The following is a 16,338-nucleotide window of genomic DNA, read 5'->3' as shown; positions in this document are numbered from 1 at the left end:
CTTTTCCCGCAGGTTGACCCCAGCTGAACGGAACTATGACGTCGGCAATCGGGAACTTCTTGGGGTGAAGGAAGCTCTTGAAGAGTGGAGACACCTGTTGGAGGGAGCATCGGTACCATTTACAGTTTTCACGAACCATCGGAACCTGGAGTACATCCGGACCGCGAAGCGTCTGAACCCCAGGCAAGCCCGCTGGTCGCTGTTCTTCGGGCGTTTTGACTTCCGGATCACCTACCGCCCCGGGACAAAGAACCAACAATCTGATGCCCTGTCCCGGGTGCACGAAGAGGAGGTCAAGACCGAGCTGTCAGACCCCCCTGACACCATCATCCCCGAGTCCACTGTCATGGCTGCCCTTACCTGGGACGTGGAGAAGACCGTCCGGGAGGCCCTGACACGTAGCCCGGACCCGGGGACCGGTCCGAAGAACAAACTGTACATCCCACCAGAGGCCAGGGCTGCGGTCCTTGACTTCTGTCACGGTTCCAAGCTCTCCTGTCACCCAGGGGTGCGAAGAACCGTGGCAGTGGTCCGGCAGCGCTTCTGGTGGACGTCTATGGAAGCCGACGTCCGGGAGTATGTCCAGGCCTGCACCACCTGCGCCAGCTGAGGATCCCTATCCTCAAGGTCCTCAGTCCAGCCGCAGTGAAGCTGGCAGCTTCAGCTTCACTGCGGATCCACCCGGTTTTCCATGTGTCCCACATCAAACCTCACCACGTGTCACCCCTCTGTACCCCCGGACCGGCGCCGCCTCCTGCCCGGATCATCGACGGGGCGCCGGCTTGGACCGTGCGCCAGCTCCTGGACGTCCGTCGGAAGGGCCGGGGGTTCCAGTATTTGGTGGACTGGGAGGGGTATGGACCCGAAGAACGCTCCTGGGTGAAGAGGAGCTTCATCCTGGACCCGGCCCTCCTGGCCGACTTCTACCGGCGGCACCCGGACAAGCCTGGTCGGGCGCCAGGAGGCGCCCGTTGAGGGGGGGGTCCTGTTGTGTGGGCTGCTGAAGAGGAGGTACTGCTGGCCCACCACCACAAGATGGTGCCCTGCTTGAAGTGCGGGCTTCAAGCACGAGAGGGCGTCGGCTTTGCTGGAGGTGACAGCTGTCATCAATCAACACAAGCTGTCACCCATCACCACCACTACAAAGACCGGACTGCAACTCCACCTCCTCGCCGAGAAATCAACTACCATTCAGGTAATTTCTCTGCTGACTAACACTGTGTGTGTAATAACTTGAACTTCTATTGCAGCCGTTTTCCTGGAGTCTTGCCTTATCTGGAGGATTGGCGTTTGGTGTGACAGCGACGGCTTCGCCTCACACCCCAACTCAGATAAGTGGTTGACCAGGAGCTGCACGAGTGTGTGTGATTGGAGGTGGAGGTTTTCCCTCCTTAATACAGACTGTGGGATTACTGAGTGTGCGAACTCACACTCATCTGGACTGTCTCTGTTCTCTGTCAGCAGTACCGGGTCTGACTGCTGAAGACAGCGGCCACCTGGGGCGCAGGGCTTGGCGGCTCCGGTGTTCTTCAGCTCCGTTGGTGGTGGAAGCTGTGTGGGGATCCAGCTCTTCTCTCTCCAGGCGTCTTCTATCGTCGAGCCTGCCCACACGTCACCTGGTGTATGATTGACAGTCCACCATATTGTTATTGTCTGTACGTTGTTGTGCGATTCACAACATTAAATTGTTACTTTTTGGCTTATCCATTGTCCGTTCATTAACGCCCCCTGTTGTGGGTCTGTGTCACGTCACTTTCACAACATTATATGTATATATACTAATAGTTGAAAAAGAAAACATTCTGTGCCTGTTACTTTTTTGTATTCTGGGTAAATATGCTGTATAGAAGCTAGATTTGCAGTCATCCTTGTGTACAGAATGCATCTGCTCTTCTCTTTTTGGAAGAGCAACAAAGCCCCTTACACACCCACTGGAGGCCAGTCATACCATGCATTTCCAATTTGTCAACACTTAACTTTCATGGTGCAAAAATGTACTGACCCTGTGTGCCATCTGATTAATGCATACCTCTGTTCATACTATAAAAGTCATTTAAAAGAATGCACTTATTGCCCCTATTTTCTCCTATTGAGGCTGTATTATTTAATTTGATTAATTAATTTATTTTTTCTGATTGTGTGCACACAAAAAAAACACCCTGCTGCTTTGGCTGTTGTTGCCTAGAGTAATTAGTGTGAGATTGCAGTCTTTGATCTGGTTGTCTTCCATATGGTGCTCCACTACGTGCAGGTAAGCAGCCAGTACAGCTATGGAAGTCTGTTTTAGCCGTCGGATTCAAGGCTGTTGGTGGTTCTTCTCAGTGATAAGCTCTCACTTTCCTGTAAGTCAGAGCTCAGAAGAGACTCCTAGCTTGTTTAACAGTGATGTCACCACACGTGATTTATTGGATGAGTACTGGGAAGGGACTGTTACATTTTGTGTGTGTGTATATGTGTGTAGTCTCTCAGGGGACTCTCTTTTAAAGTGAACACAGCTGGTACCCATAACAACAAATAACTGGGAGTGGGACAGGAAGTGAGGTCAGGGGCTCTCGAGCACGTATCTTATTTTCTGCTAAGGGGAAATCCAGCCTTATATTTGATTTGCAAACTTTTGCTGTGACAGCATCAGTGTAACAGTGGGAGGAATGAAGTGCCTGTGTGTAGCCCTGGATGGATTTTAACACCACTCCTTTCACAGAAATGATATTTGGATTGAGACTGGCACGTTGCTGTGCCAAAGGCCACACTGCATACAATGCAGAGTATAATTTGCACCCATGCAAACATATCATTTGGTGCACAGCTCCATTTTATATTGTGCTTGGTCTTGGATTGAACTCGCACCAAGTTGCCAGAGTGGTTCCTCGCTGACCTCGGTACACTGGAGTGGGGGTGGGGAATTTGTCTAGCCATGGGCACGTATGTGTAGCTGGACATGTGTGCATGTTGGTGCACTTCTTGGGGAGGGCGGAGTTACAAGAAAGGGTTACAATAACATTCAGTTAGAGCAAATCAGGGGGAGTTGGACCTGTTTAGGTCAGAGGAGAAGGAGTGGGAAAACCCTTTCAGCCTTAATTGAAAGGTCACCATGGGTCATCCAACAGCCAATGATCAAGTAGAGCAAATTGTCACGTGAAGACAATCTAAATACAGAGAGAGAGAGCACAATTTGTGTGGTTGTACTGAAATAACATTGTTGGCTCAAAATGTGTTTTGCTTTGCCTTTAGGATTTGATGTTGAAATTGTGGCTGATCAATATGAGTCATTGTTTCCCCTCGAATTTTTTTTAAACTTGCTTTTTAACAGAACAATGCAAAAGTATTTTTCATATTAAAGAATACCAAAAGATATCAATGCCATTATTGATTCCGCTTATCAATACCGCTTGTGAATTTTCTGTGTAGGTTTTACAGATTTTCTATGTCAACATTTTATTGAATCTTAAAGTAAATAAAGATGAAATTGCTCACTGGATCCTTGATCTCTGGACTGGACAAATAAAAATCAATAAATCTGTACATGGTCACTGGATCCTTGATGTACATGGTGGATCCTAGATTACGGGACATAAATTGAAATAAAATCTGTAATGTTTGTCAAAAGCATTTCCTTTCAGATCTTAATGACACAAATGTAACGCCATAGACTGAGCTGAGCCCTTGCAACTGGCTGCAGTGCACATCAGGATGTAATTCATAAAAAACGGAGGACATCTCATTTTAGGGAAAAAAAACAACTATTTTGGTTGGTTGTAGTTTATTGTTTGTATTATAACATTTGGAAAGAGGTGTCATTTGACTTAAAAGGGCAGTTCCCTCTGAAGTTATTAATTCTGACCAAAATCTGTGCAGCTCTTTGGAGCTGTGCTGTTGTGAAAGTGTAGTGACACGGACCCACAACAGGGGGTGCAAATGAACGGTCAATAGATGAGCCAAAAATGAACAATTTAATGTTGTGAAGGAGCACAACGAACATACAGACAATCTCAGAATATGATTACAGTCAATCCACAAAGGTGACGTGTGGGCAGGCTCGAGGATAGAAGACGTCTGTCCTGAGAAGAGCCGGAACCACACGATTTCCGCCGCCACCAAATCTGGTGAATACTGGAGCCGCCAAGTCCCGAATTCCCAGGTGATCACCGTCCCCGACTGTCGGATCTGGTACTGCTGGCGAGAACAAAGACAGTCAAGTGTGGGTGTGTGTACACCCCGTAACAACAACAGTGGGAATGCCACCTCTACCTCTCACTCAATATGTTGCAGAGTACCGCAGTGATTCCTCAGGGGAAAAGAGTGCCGTCCAGCACTCTCTCAGCTTCCACCGACAGAGGTACCGGTACTCCTGCAAACACTCACAATATACAAATTATATTGTAACTCACAAACGGCTGAGGATATTACCTCCAATGAAGTACGATATCTCGGCAACGAGGTGGAGATGACGTCTGGTCTTTATGGAGTGAGATGATGGCCTCTACTGGTGGTTGGCTCTCACTGCGGTATTGTATCACTTCCTGTTCCGGAGCACAGCTGTGTTTTTCTGTATCTGTTAGCTGTTTAATCTGCGCAGTTAGATTGATCTAGTTATCTAGATTACGATTTGTTTCCCAGTGTAATCTTTATGTGCCTTAACTAAAGCACTCCTTCTGCTGAATCACCTCTAAATTATTTACACATTATTCACTTTGCGTGTTTTTAGGAATCCGCTAGCTTAGCGTAGCTACTAGCTCTTAGCCGATTTAGCATGGCGGCTTCTCCTGTCTCTCCCGCACTTTTCTGCTCTGGGTGTGAAATGTTTAGTTATTCCTCGGCCTCCGTTAGCAGTAACGGTACTTGTAATAAGTGTAGCTTATTCATAGCTTTGGAGGCCAGGCTGGGCGAATTGGAGACTCGGCTCCGCACCGTGGAAAATTCTACAGCTAGCCAGGCCCCTGTAGTCGGTGCGGACCAAGGTAGCTTAGCCGCCGTTAGTTACCTCCTGGCAGATCCCGAGCAGCCGGGAAAGCAGGCCGACTGGGTGACTGTGAGGAGGAAGCGTAGTTCTAAACAGAAGCCCCGTGTACACCGCCAACCCGTTCACATTTCTAACCGTTTTTCCCCACTCGACACACCCGCCGAGGATCAAACTCTGGTTATTGGCGACTCTGTTTTGAGAAATGTGAAGTTAGCGACACCAGCAACCATAGTCAATTGTCTTCCGGGGGCCAGAGCAGGCGACATTGAAGGAAATTTGAAACTGCTGGCTAAGGCTAAGCGTAAATTTGGTAAGATTGTAATTCACGTCGGCAGCAATGACACCCGGTTACGCCAATCGGAGGTCACTAAAATTAACATTAAATCGGTGTGTAACTTTGCAAAAACAATGTCAGACTCTGTAGTTTTCTCTGGGCCCCTCCCCAATCGGACCGGGAGTGACATGTTTAGCCGCATGTTCTCCTTGAATTGCTGGCTGTCTGAGTGTGTCCAAAAAATGAGGTGGGCTTCATAGATAATTGGCAAAGCTTCTGGGGAAAACCTGGTCTTGTTAGGAGAGACGGCATCCATCCCACTTTGGATGGAGCAGCTCTCATTTCTAGAAATCTGGCCAATTTTCTTAAATCCTCCAAACCGTGACTATCCAGGTTTGGGACCAGGATGCAGAGTTGTAGTCTTACACACCTCTCTGCAGCTTCTCTCCCCCTGCCATCCCCTCATTACCCCATCCCCGTAGAGACGGTGTCTGCTCCCAGACCACCAATAACCAGCAAAAATCTATTTAAGCATAAAAATTCAAAAGAAAAATAATATAGCACCTTCAACTGCACCACAGACTAAAACAGTTAAATGTGGTCTATTAAACATTAGGTCTCTCTCTTCTAAGTCCCTGTTGGTAAATGATATAATAATTGATCAACATATTGATTTATTCTGCCTTACAGAAACCTGGTTACAGCAGGATGAATATGTTAGTTTAAATGAGTCAACACCCCGAGTCACACTAACGGTCAGAATGCTCGTAGCACGGGCCGGGGCGGGAGGATTAGCAGCAATCTTCCATTCCAGCTTATTAATTAATCAAAAACCCAGACAGAGCTTTAATTCATTTGAAAGCTTGACTCTTAGTCTTGTCCATCCAAATTGGAAGTCCCAAAAACCAGTTTTATTTGTTATTATCTATCGTCCACCTGGTCGTTACTGTGAGTTTCTCTGTGAATTTTCAGACCTTTTGTCTGACTTAGTGCTTAGCTCAGATAAGATAATTATAGTGGGCGATTTTAACATCCACTCAGATGCTGAGAATGACAGCCTCAACACTGCATTTAATCTATTATTAGACTCTATTGGCTTTGCTCAAAATGTAAATGAGTCCACCCACCACTTTAATCATATCTTAGATCTTGTTCTGACTTATGGTATGGAAATAGAAGACTTAACAGTATTCCCTGAAAACTCCCTTCTGTCTGATCATTTCTTAATAACATTTACATTTACTCTGATGGACTACCCAGCAGTGGGGAATAAGTTTCATTACACTAGAAGTCTTTCAGAAAGCGCTGTAACTAGGTTTAAGGATATGATTCCTTCTTTATGTTCTCTAATGCCATATACCAACACAGTGCAGAGTAGCTACCTAAACTCTGTAAGTGAGATAGAGTATCTCGTCAGTAGTTTTACATCCTCATTGAAGACAACTTTGGATGCTGTAGCTCCTCTGAAAAGAGCGCTTTAAATCAGAAGTGCCTGACTCCGTGGTATAACTCACAAACTCGTAGCTTAAAGCAGATAACCCGTAAGTTGGAGAGGAAATGGCGTCTCACTAATTTAGAAGATCTTCACTTAGCCTGGAAAAAGAGTCTGTTGCTCTATAAAAAAGCCCTCCGTAAAGCTAGGACATCTTTCTACTCATCACTAATTGAAGAAAATAAGAACAACCCCAGGTTTCTTTTCAGCACTGTAGCCAGGCTGACCAAAGAGTCAGAGCTCTATTGAGCTGAGTATTCCATTAACTTTAACTAGTAATGACTTCATGACTTTCTTTGCTAACAAAATTTTAACTATTAGAGAAAAAATTACTCATAACCATCCCAAAGACGTATCGTTATCTTTGGCTGCTTTCAGTGATGCCGGTATTTGGTTAGACTCTTTCTCTCCGATTGTTCTGTCTGAGTTATTTTCATTAGTTACTTCATCCAAACCATCAACATGTTTATTAGACCCCATTCCTACCAGGCTGCTCAAGGAAGCCCTACCATTATTTAATGCTCGATCTTAAATATGATCAATCTATCTTTGTTAGTTGGCTATGTACCACAGGCTTTTAAGGTGGCAGTAATTAAACCATTACTTAAAAAGCCATCACTTGACCCAAAAATTCTTGAAAGGGTAGTTGTAAAACAGCTAACTGATCATCTGCAGAGGAATGGTCTATTTGAAGAGTTTCAGTCAGGTTTTAGAATTCATCATAGTACAGAAACAGCATTAGTGAAGGTTACAAATGATCTTCTTATGGCCTCAGACAGTGGACTCATCTCTGTGCTTGTTCTGTTAGACCTCAGTGCTGCTTTTGATACAGTTGACCATAAAATTTTATTACAGAGATTAGAGCATGCCATAGGTATTAAAGGCACTGCGCTGCGGTGGTTTGAATCATATTTGTCTAATAGATTACAATTTGTTCATGTAAATGGGGAATCTTCTTCACAGACTAAAGTTAATTATGGACGTCCACAAGGTTCTGTGCTAGTACCAATTTTATTCACTTTATACATGCTTCCCTTAGGCAGTATTATTAGACGGTATTGCTTAAATTTTCATTGTTACGCAGATGATACCCAGCTTTATCTATCCATGAAGCCAGAGGACACACACCAATTAGCTAAACTGCAGGATTGTCTTACAGACATAAAGACATGGATGACCTCTAATTTCCTGCTTTTAAACTCAGATAAAACTGAAGTTATTGTACTTGGCCCCACAAATCTTAGAAACATGGTGTCTAACCAGATCCTTACTCTGGATGGCATTACCCTGACCTCTAGTAATACTGTGAGAAATCTTGGAGTCATTTTTGATCAGGATATGTCATTCAAAGCGCATATTAAACAAATATGTAGGACTGCTTTTTTGCATTTACGCAATATCTCTAAAATCAGAAAGGTCTTATCTCAGAGTGATGCTGAAAAACTAATTCATGCATTTATTTCCTCTAGGCTGGACTATTGTAATTCATTATTATCAGGTTGTCCTAAAAGTTCCCTAAAAAGCCTTCAGTTAATTCAAAATGCTGCAGCTAGAGTACTAACGGGGACTAGAAGGAGAGAGCATATCTCACCCATATTGGCCTCTCTTCATTGGCTTCCTGTTAATTCTAGAATAGAATTTAAAATTCTTCTTCTTACTTATAAGGTTTTGAATAATCAGGTCCCATCTTATCTTAGGGACCTCGTAGTACCATATCACCCCAATAGAACGCTTCGCTCTCAGACTGCAGGCTTACTTGTAGTTCCTAGGGTTTGTAAGAGTAGAATGGGAGGCAGAGCCTTCAGCTTTCAGGCTCCTCTCCTGTGGAACCAGCTCCCAATTCAGATCAGGGAGACAGACACCCTCTCTACTTTTAAGATTAGGCTTAAAACTTTCCTTTTTGCTAAAGTTTATAGTTAGGGCTGGATCAGGTGACCCTGAACCATCCCTTAGTTATGCTGCTATAGACATAGACTGCTGGGGGGTTCCCATGATGCACTGTTTCTTTCTCTTTTTGCTCTGTATGCACCACTCTGCATTTAATCATTAGTGATTGATCTCTGCTCCCCTCCACATCATGTCTTTTTCCTGGTTCTCTCCCTCAGCCCCAACCAGTCCCAGCAGAAGACTGCCCCTCCCTGAGCCTGGTTCTGCTGGAGGTTTCTTCCTGTTAAAAGGGAGTTTTTCCTTCCCACTGTAGCCAAGTGCTTGCTCACAGGGGGTCGTTTGACCGTTGGGGTTTTACATAATTATTGTATGGCCTTGCCTTACAATATAAAGTGCCTTGGGGCAACTGTTTGTTGTGATTTGGCGCTATATAAAAAACTGATTGATTGATTGATTGATTGATTGATTGATTGATGTTGAGTAGATGGGTGACAGCTGTCAAGAGATAATGAGTGACAGCTGTCACCCCCGACTGTGTCTGTGGCGGCAGCGCCCTCTCGTGCCTGAAGCCCGCACTTCAGGCAGGGCGCCCACTGGTGGTGGGCCAGCAGTACCTCCTCTTCTGGCGGCCCACACACAACATGTGCACTTAGTCTCTCATAACAGAGGATATTATTATCATTGTTATTATTATTTCCTTTACCTGATGGACAGCTTCAGTTTACACACTGGCTGGTGCTCACGCCAGAGAACCATCGTAAAACTCCGGTGTGGAACGGAGGATGAGTCTCGTTTCTTGCCCACAACGAGAGTCCCAGTTAGTGACTTTAATCCAGACAAAGGTGACTCATGACTGACTTCTTTAAATGGCTTTGAGAGGTGTTAATGAAGAAATTGCTGACTTGCCACTTCTGAAAACCAGTGAAGCAGAGAACCAGCGAACAGTGGGTTGAAGTTCTGCTTCGTTGCTTCAAGCAGACCCACTGCAGTCTGCAATCACTGCAGAGATATGATCGTTTTCTCGATAAGCACCGTCAGAAACAACGGCCGCTCCAGTGTCCCAAACTGAAGGATCGATAAGAGAATCGTTAAGCAAAAAGGCTCTTGATGTCGGTGGATCAAATCATTTCTTAATGATACTTATAAAGAACCTAACCCTACAAAAGAATAGGATCACTTGGTTTCAGCTTCACTAATCCCACCAATCACTGCATGGGTACAAACAGTATATTTGGGTATAAGGAAAATTTCTGTGCATATTTATTGTCAATAATCCCACTGACAGATGTGCACCCATTCTTTTCTTCAAAGTTTTAAGTTCAGACAGTCTGGTAAAACATGTCTACACAAAGGCGACTCAGCCTTATGTGGAGGGTAGCTCTTGCGCCGCAGGTTAGTAACCCTCATTCATGCTCTGCAGAACGGCAGACTTGCTGTTCCACAAACCATCACCTATCAGTCAGACCCACATTAAGAATCAGAGCTTTCTACAAATGAGATTTTATATTTTTTGTTTGTCACATTGGCTGTATCAGTGCTGATTTTGGAGTGGAACGAGTTATTGAGGAGTTTAACAGCATGAACGGTGAGGGAGCGTTTCATGAAAAAAATGTGCAGTGCACGTGGGGGTGGAGTTGAAGTCAGACTGTGACGTCCGACAGCTTCTGATGTGGTCCACATCAGTGCAGTGAGCTTTCAATAGCTCACTGCACTGATGTGGACCACAGTGACTTCAGTTCCTTTTAATGTTGCACTGCTGTCAGCTAAACAGTAAAGTAAGTCCCTTTGGCTGCTCCCTTGTTTGCACTCGGGGTCGCCACAGCAAATCCAAGGTGGATCTGCATGTTGAATTGGCACAGGTTTTACGCCGGATGCCCTTCCTGACGCAACTCCACATTACATGGAGAAATGTGGCAGGGGTGGGATTTGAACCTGGAACCTTCTGCACTGAAAACAAGCGCATTAACCACTTGGCCACCACCCCTTACTAGCGTGCCAGGCTTCTAATGCTGCAGGGGAACCACTCTGAATGATATAATAAATATTTATCTCTATGAAAGTGAACTTTTTAAAATGAAGAATCTTTGTTAGCAAAGTATTGACAAGGCAAAGGCCGATATGCACTAAAACTCACATATAATGGATTCAGGTGGACCAGTGAATTTTCTCCATCATAATCAAAATCAGTTGTATATATAAAATGGACAAAATCTGTAACAGATTATTTCAAAGCCAGGAGGCGCCAAATGATCTTTGGGGAATCCCCAGCTCCAATTTGGCTTATGTATTTCTTTGATTAAACATTTGACGTTGAATTGGGGCCTGTCTCATTTAATGACTGGGTCAAACTTTGAAAAAAATAAACGCCTGCCTTAAATAAGCGCCGGGCATTATGTGCATTAAAAATATTACATTTGGATGAGTGACTCTTTTTGTATGTTCACTGTAGAGTGGTACCTTAAAATCCTAAAAAAACTGATTTATGCTTCTCCATCTCTGTGGCCATGCAATGATAGAAACAGGAGAGACAAACAAGAGAGACAAGGACAGATAAACCCAAGCAGGAAAAAAACCCAACAAGAGAATAAGCCTATAGAGAAACAGAAACATGGCAAAAGCATAAAAACAAAACCAGGCAGAAACTCACATCCTGACATTTGCTGCAGGAACAGTGCTTTTTCTGGATTAATTTGTCCCTCAACGAGCTCCACTTCTTTATATAATCATCAACCTTCAAACCTACAGTACATGTAATTTTCCTCCATGAATTGCGGATCATTTGAGTGTCTGTTTCTGACTCCATGTTGTTGATCATATTTGTGGACATTCTACCAAATGTATTTGATCCATGATCATAATATAATCAGTGTGCACGTTGCAATAACTTTTAAAATATGAAGGGAGAGGAAGGAGTGAAAGCAGAAAAGTGACAAATTGCAGCCTTTTGTGGTGTCCGTCATTTAGCAGGTGTGCGGGTTTGCAGCCAGGCAGAGGGCTGTGATCTAAAGAGGTTTGGTTCAACCTCAGGGCTATGTATGAAACGTAACAACATTACAGTGCAAGCAGCATTTTGTTAATAATCGCTGGCCTTGAATTACGCCCTGCCTCGTTTAGGTCCCGTATCTGAGCACGGTTTGAAAAAAAAAAAATGCCTGGTCTTTTAATCACAGAAATACGGTATCCACTTTCCTCGAATTGGTGAGTGTCAGTGCTGAACTTAATTTCATACCTCTGTTACTGGGCACGTCCAGGCTGCTCTGTCCGGTATATGGGAGAGTTTTTTAATGGAAATGCATTGCAATTGGACAGGATGTTTTGTCCAGTGTGAGCGAAAATCACCTGGAAAAAACACACAAAATCATTGGGACTTATGCTTTTGTCTGGTAAGTGTGAATATCCGGTTTATACAGTGACTGTTTAGGTGAGTTTTACTGTAGTGTTTCTTAGAAAAAAATGTTTGCCAAGAATGGCCTGCCAATTTCCTGGTTGCAGCTAGTGGTACCATAGCCAGAGACTCGTGAAGGATATTTCCTTGTAGACAAAAAACCAATCACATTACATGTCACAAAAATAAAGTCTGTATCACATAGAAAAACTAGAAGCACTCGGAGAGTGCAAACCTCCGCCAAGGCCATGGGGTCACTGACGCCATAACATCTACACGCCGTGGAATCATTCAACCTAAAAAAGTCTAACGATGTTTGCTCAGTAGTAAAACAAAGTTTCATCTGCTGTGACTGGATAGCATATATCCTTAGCTCTTGGCATCACAGTTTATTGCAACTTGCACCTGTCCCTGAAGCTACTGTTCTCTTGAGCACTGATATTGATAATGCATGTGCTTATAGACAAAAACAAATAAGAGACAAAATTCAATGTATTATTCAACTAAACTGCAAATATATGAATTTTTTAACATTTATGAAACACTTCTCTAAATAAATAACAGTACATTCTGAAATATAACTATTTTTTAAGTGTTGCATGTGCTACACAAGGCCATAGGGTCACTGACCCTAAAGAGATTCCCTCCTTGGCACAATGATCTATTCAACAATTCAGTGTTACAACCAAAACTATGATACATACACTTTTCTTTCCTTTTATATTTGACATCCTTAACTATGAAAACATTCTACTTGAACTTGGAATCACTTTATGTCTTTATTAGTTCAAAGGTTATTGTATAAAAACGATTTTTCGGTAATGGCGGTTTTCTTCTGGCTCTGGCTCCATAACATTTGAAGCTACATCAAATCTGATGACACCTTACTGAATCATTACAGATACAGCTACAATTTGGTGTTAGTTGTGCATGTCTAGCTTCATTTTTCACCTCACACTGACACATTTTCTATTTTCCCTATATTTTTGCATATTCTGGATCACCAGATCCGGAATCCGGATCCGATCATCACCAAACTTTGTTGTTTGATAGAACATTTGACTGTTAGACCCTAATTTTTTTCAAGCCTTTCTGCTTTGTTTTTGTGGAGTTAGAAACTAGAATGTCAAAATTCCCCCTATCCCACAATGGTGAAGAATCCTTTAAAAAATTCCTGGATCCGGATCGTGATCCGGATCACCACTAAAATTTAATCACTTGTTTCTCTTGTCATTTCCAACCACTCCACAACATTTCATCAAAATCCGTTCAAAACGTTTTGAGTTATCTTGCTGAGAAACAGACAGACAGACAAACAAACAAACTCGACCGAAAACATAACCTCCTTGGCGGAGGTAATCAAGCAGTGCTGGTTAGCACTGTTGCCTCACTGCACAAAGGTCCTGGCACCGCTTCCCATCTGGTCCTTTGTGTGTGGAGTTTGCATGCTGTCCCCGTGTTCATGTGGGTTCCCTCGGGGTGATCTGGTTTCCCCCCACTTCTGAATACATGCGGGTTAGGAGAATTGGTGACTCTAAATTGACTGTAGGTGTGTGTGTGCGAGTGTGAATGTGTCCGTCTGTCTCTATGTGGCCCTTGTTTTTGTCTGTTTTTAATGTTTATTTCTTATTCAAGGCTTCTTTGATAGAAGGAAATGGTCTTTGTTTTAGAGGGGAAGTGTAGAACTGGGTAGAATCCAGGATGTGGTGAGGCAGCCATCCCTTTGTGATTGGTCAGATTGTGGAATGCCATCTCTGTTGGAGGGAAAGAGCCTGGCAGCGAAATTAATCTCAGTAAAACAATTTGGACACAGGCAGAGTTGTTATTCAAACTTTGTTATTAGAGTTGACAGGAAATAATGAGCTTGAACTGCAAATTAGCATCTTAACATTTGAGGAAAGTTGCATTCGAATAAGGTGAACATTGTAGGGATGATGACATATTTCGACGTATTAAATTTTTATTTATTTTTGTACAAAGGTGACGAGTGAGGAACGACTACAGTTCAAGTTTTTGCAGTGAAACTGACTGGTAAAGCAAGCAAAAAAAGATGTATGTGACAGTCTCTCCTGTTAATACCACTGGAGCTTGTTGCTTCAGTAAAGTTGTCTTGGTAGCTTTCCTTAGTTTTGTACACGTCACTCAGTTTGTGAGGACTGCTTACTGTCGGCAGATTTACCATACTGTCGACTTTTTTTTTTTCATTTCTTAATGACTGATTTAATTGAAGCAATATATAATGGTTGAAATCAACTCCAGACCTTTAATCTGCTGACATGTCAATAAAATAATGAGGGGGAAAACACACATCTGGCAATGAAACAGCTCAGCAGCCAATTATTCAATTACTTTTCGTGTCTTAAGAACCAGGGACCTAAACAAAAGTGCTGTAATTCCTACACTGTTCACCCAGTTTGGATGTGATTACCCTTTAAATTAAAGACGATGGTCTGCAGTAGAAGCACATACGAGGTCTGTCCGTAAAGTATAGGTCCTTTTTATTTTTTTCAAAAACTATATGGATTTCATTCATATGTTTTTACGTCAGACATGCTTGAACCCTCTTGCGCATGCGTGAGTTTTTCCACGCCTGTCGGTGACGTCATTCGCCTGTGAGCACTCCTTGTGGGAGGAGTCGTCCAGCCCCTCGTCGGAATTCCTTTGTCTGAGAAGTTGCTGAGAGACTGGCGCTTTGTTTGATCAAAATTTTTTCTAAACCTGTGAGACACATCGAAGTGGACACGGTTCGAAAAATTAAGCTGGTTTTCAGTGAAAATGTTAACGGCTGATGAGAGATTTTGAGGTGATTCTGTCGCTTTAAGGACTTTTCACTGTGCGAGACGTCGTGCAGCGCTCTCAGGCAGCGTCATCAGCCTGTTCAAGCTGAAAACCTCCACATTTCAGGCTCTATTGATCTAGGATGTCGTGAGAGAACAGAGACGTTTCAGAAGAAGTCGCTTTCAGCATTTTATCCGGATATTCCACTGTTAAAGGAGATTTTTTTAATGAAAGACGTGCGGACGGCACAGGAAAAACACCTCCGTGTTGATAACCATTTGTAAAATCCAGTTGGCTTTTGATGGCTTTCAGTGGAGTGAGTATATGAGAAATTGTTTATCAGCTGGAGATGTTCCAACTTGTCCTTAAGGCTTCCAGCAGAGGTGTTTTTCCTGTGACGGAGCGTCGCGGCGGCTGCGAGCCGACACTGCAATCCGCCCGCACGTCTTTCATTAAAAAATCTCCTTTAACAGTGGAATATCCGGATAAAATGCTGAAACCGACTTCTTCTGAAACTTCTCTGTTCTCTCACGACGTCCTGGATCAACAGAGCCTGAAATGTGGAGGTTTTCAGCTTGAAACAGGCTGATGACGCTGCCTGAGAGCGCTGCACGACGTCTCGCACCGTGGGAAGTCCTTAAAGCGACAGAATCACCTCAAAATCTCTCATCAGCTGTTAAAATTTTCACTGAAAACCAGCTTAATTTTTCGAACCGTGTCCACTTCGATGTGTCTCACAGGTTTAGAAAAAATTTTGATCAAACAAAGCGCCAGTCTCTCAGCAACTTCTCAGACAAAGGAATTCCGACGAGGGGCTGGACGACTCCTCCCACAAGGAGTGCTCACAGGCGAATGACGTCACCGACAGGCGTGGAAAAACTCACGCATGCGCACGAGGGTTCAAGCATGTCTGACGTAAAAACATATGAATGAAATCCATATAGTTTTTGAAAAAAATAAAAAGGACCTATACTTTACGGACAGCCCTCGTATTAATTTACTTCAACTGCAGTAAAATCTGATGGGAAGCTAAAATGAGAGGGAGAAATGAATGTGTATCTTGTACGTGTTTGGATTCTTGGGTCATTATTTTTCTCTTACTGCTTTTTGACCTTCATATGCATGCATCCAAATATTACAGCCTGCTGACACATTGTTTTGTTCACAGAGGTAACTCTGAAAATTCACCTAAGCGACGCCAGCACTCACCAGCCCCTCGGAGGAGCCATAGTACAACTTTTTGCCAATCACACATCTGTAACCACAGAAACCTCAATGGCTGATGGCACCACTTTCCTTCGCTTTTCTTTCCGCCTTGGGACAGCTTTGGTCGTCACTGCAAATAAACGGGGCTACGTGCCAAACTCTGTCCCCTGGACACCCTCAAGAATACCTGGTAGGAATATAACTGGGTGTACTTGATATTGCTGTTTCACACTGCAGTGCACAGTTGGGCTATTGTATGAACCGACCGGGAATTTCCATGAGCCTCAGAGGTGGAGGAACATTGTGTTATTAGTTCCCCAAAGTGTAATACATCAAAGAACAGTTGATTACGGTTG

General features: G+C 43.6%; 1 protein-coding gene and 1 long non-coding RNA gene across 2 annotated transcripts in view; one reads left to right on the top strand and one right to left on the bottom strand.

Moving 5' to 3' along the window:
- Positions 1 to 16,338, top strand: part of fam171a1 (family with sequence similarity 171 member A1) — a 53,390-nt gene that overhangs the window by 18,761 nt on the left and 18,291 nt on the right. The window contains 1 exon segment of the mRNA XM_034174834.1: positions 15,945 to 16,172. Coding sequence (XP_034030725.1) covers positions 15,945 to 16,172 — 228 coding nt within the window.
- On the bottom strand, positions 66 to 16,023 carry LOC117514402. Its single transcript, XR_004561879.1, has 4 exons — positions 15,943 to 16,023; positions 14,024 to 14,026; positions 13,336 to 13,343; positions 66 to 76 (listed from the first exon to the last, which is right to left on the bottom strand). It is a non-coding gene; the product is annotated as an uncharacterized LOC117514402 (long non-coding RNA).

This window comes from Thalassophryne amazonica, chromosome 7 (assembly GCF_902500255.1).
Source record: "Thalassophryne amazonica chromosome 7, fThaAma1.1, whole genome shotgun sequence".
Taxonomy (NCBI): Eukaryota; Metazoa; Chordata; class Actinopteri; order Batrachoidiformes; family Batrachoididae; genus Thalassophryne; species Thalassophryne amazonica.
This window is presented reverse-complemented; position numbering and strand designations above follow the sequence as displayed.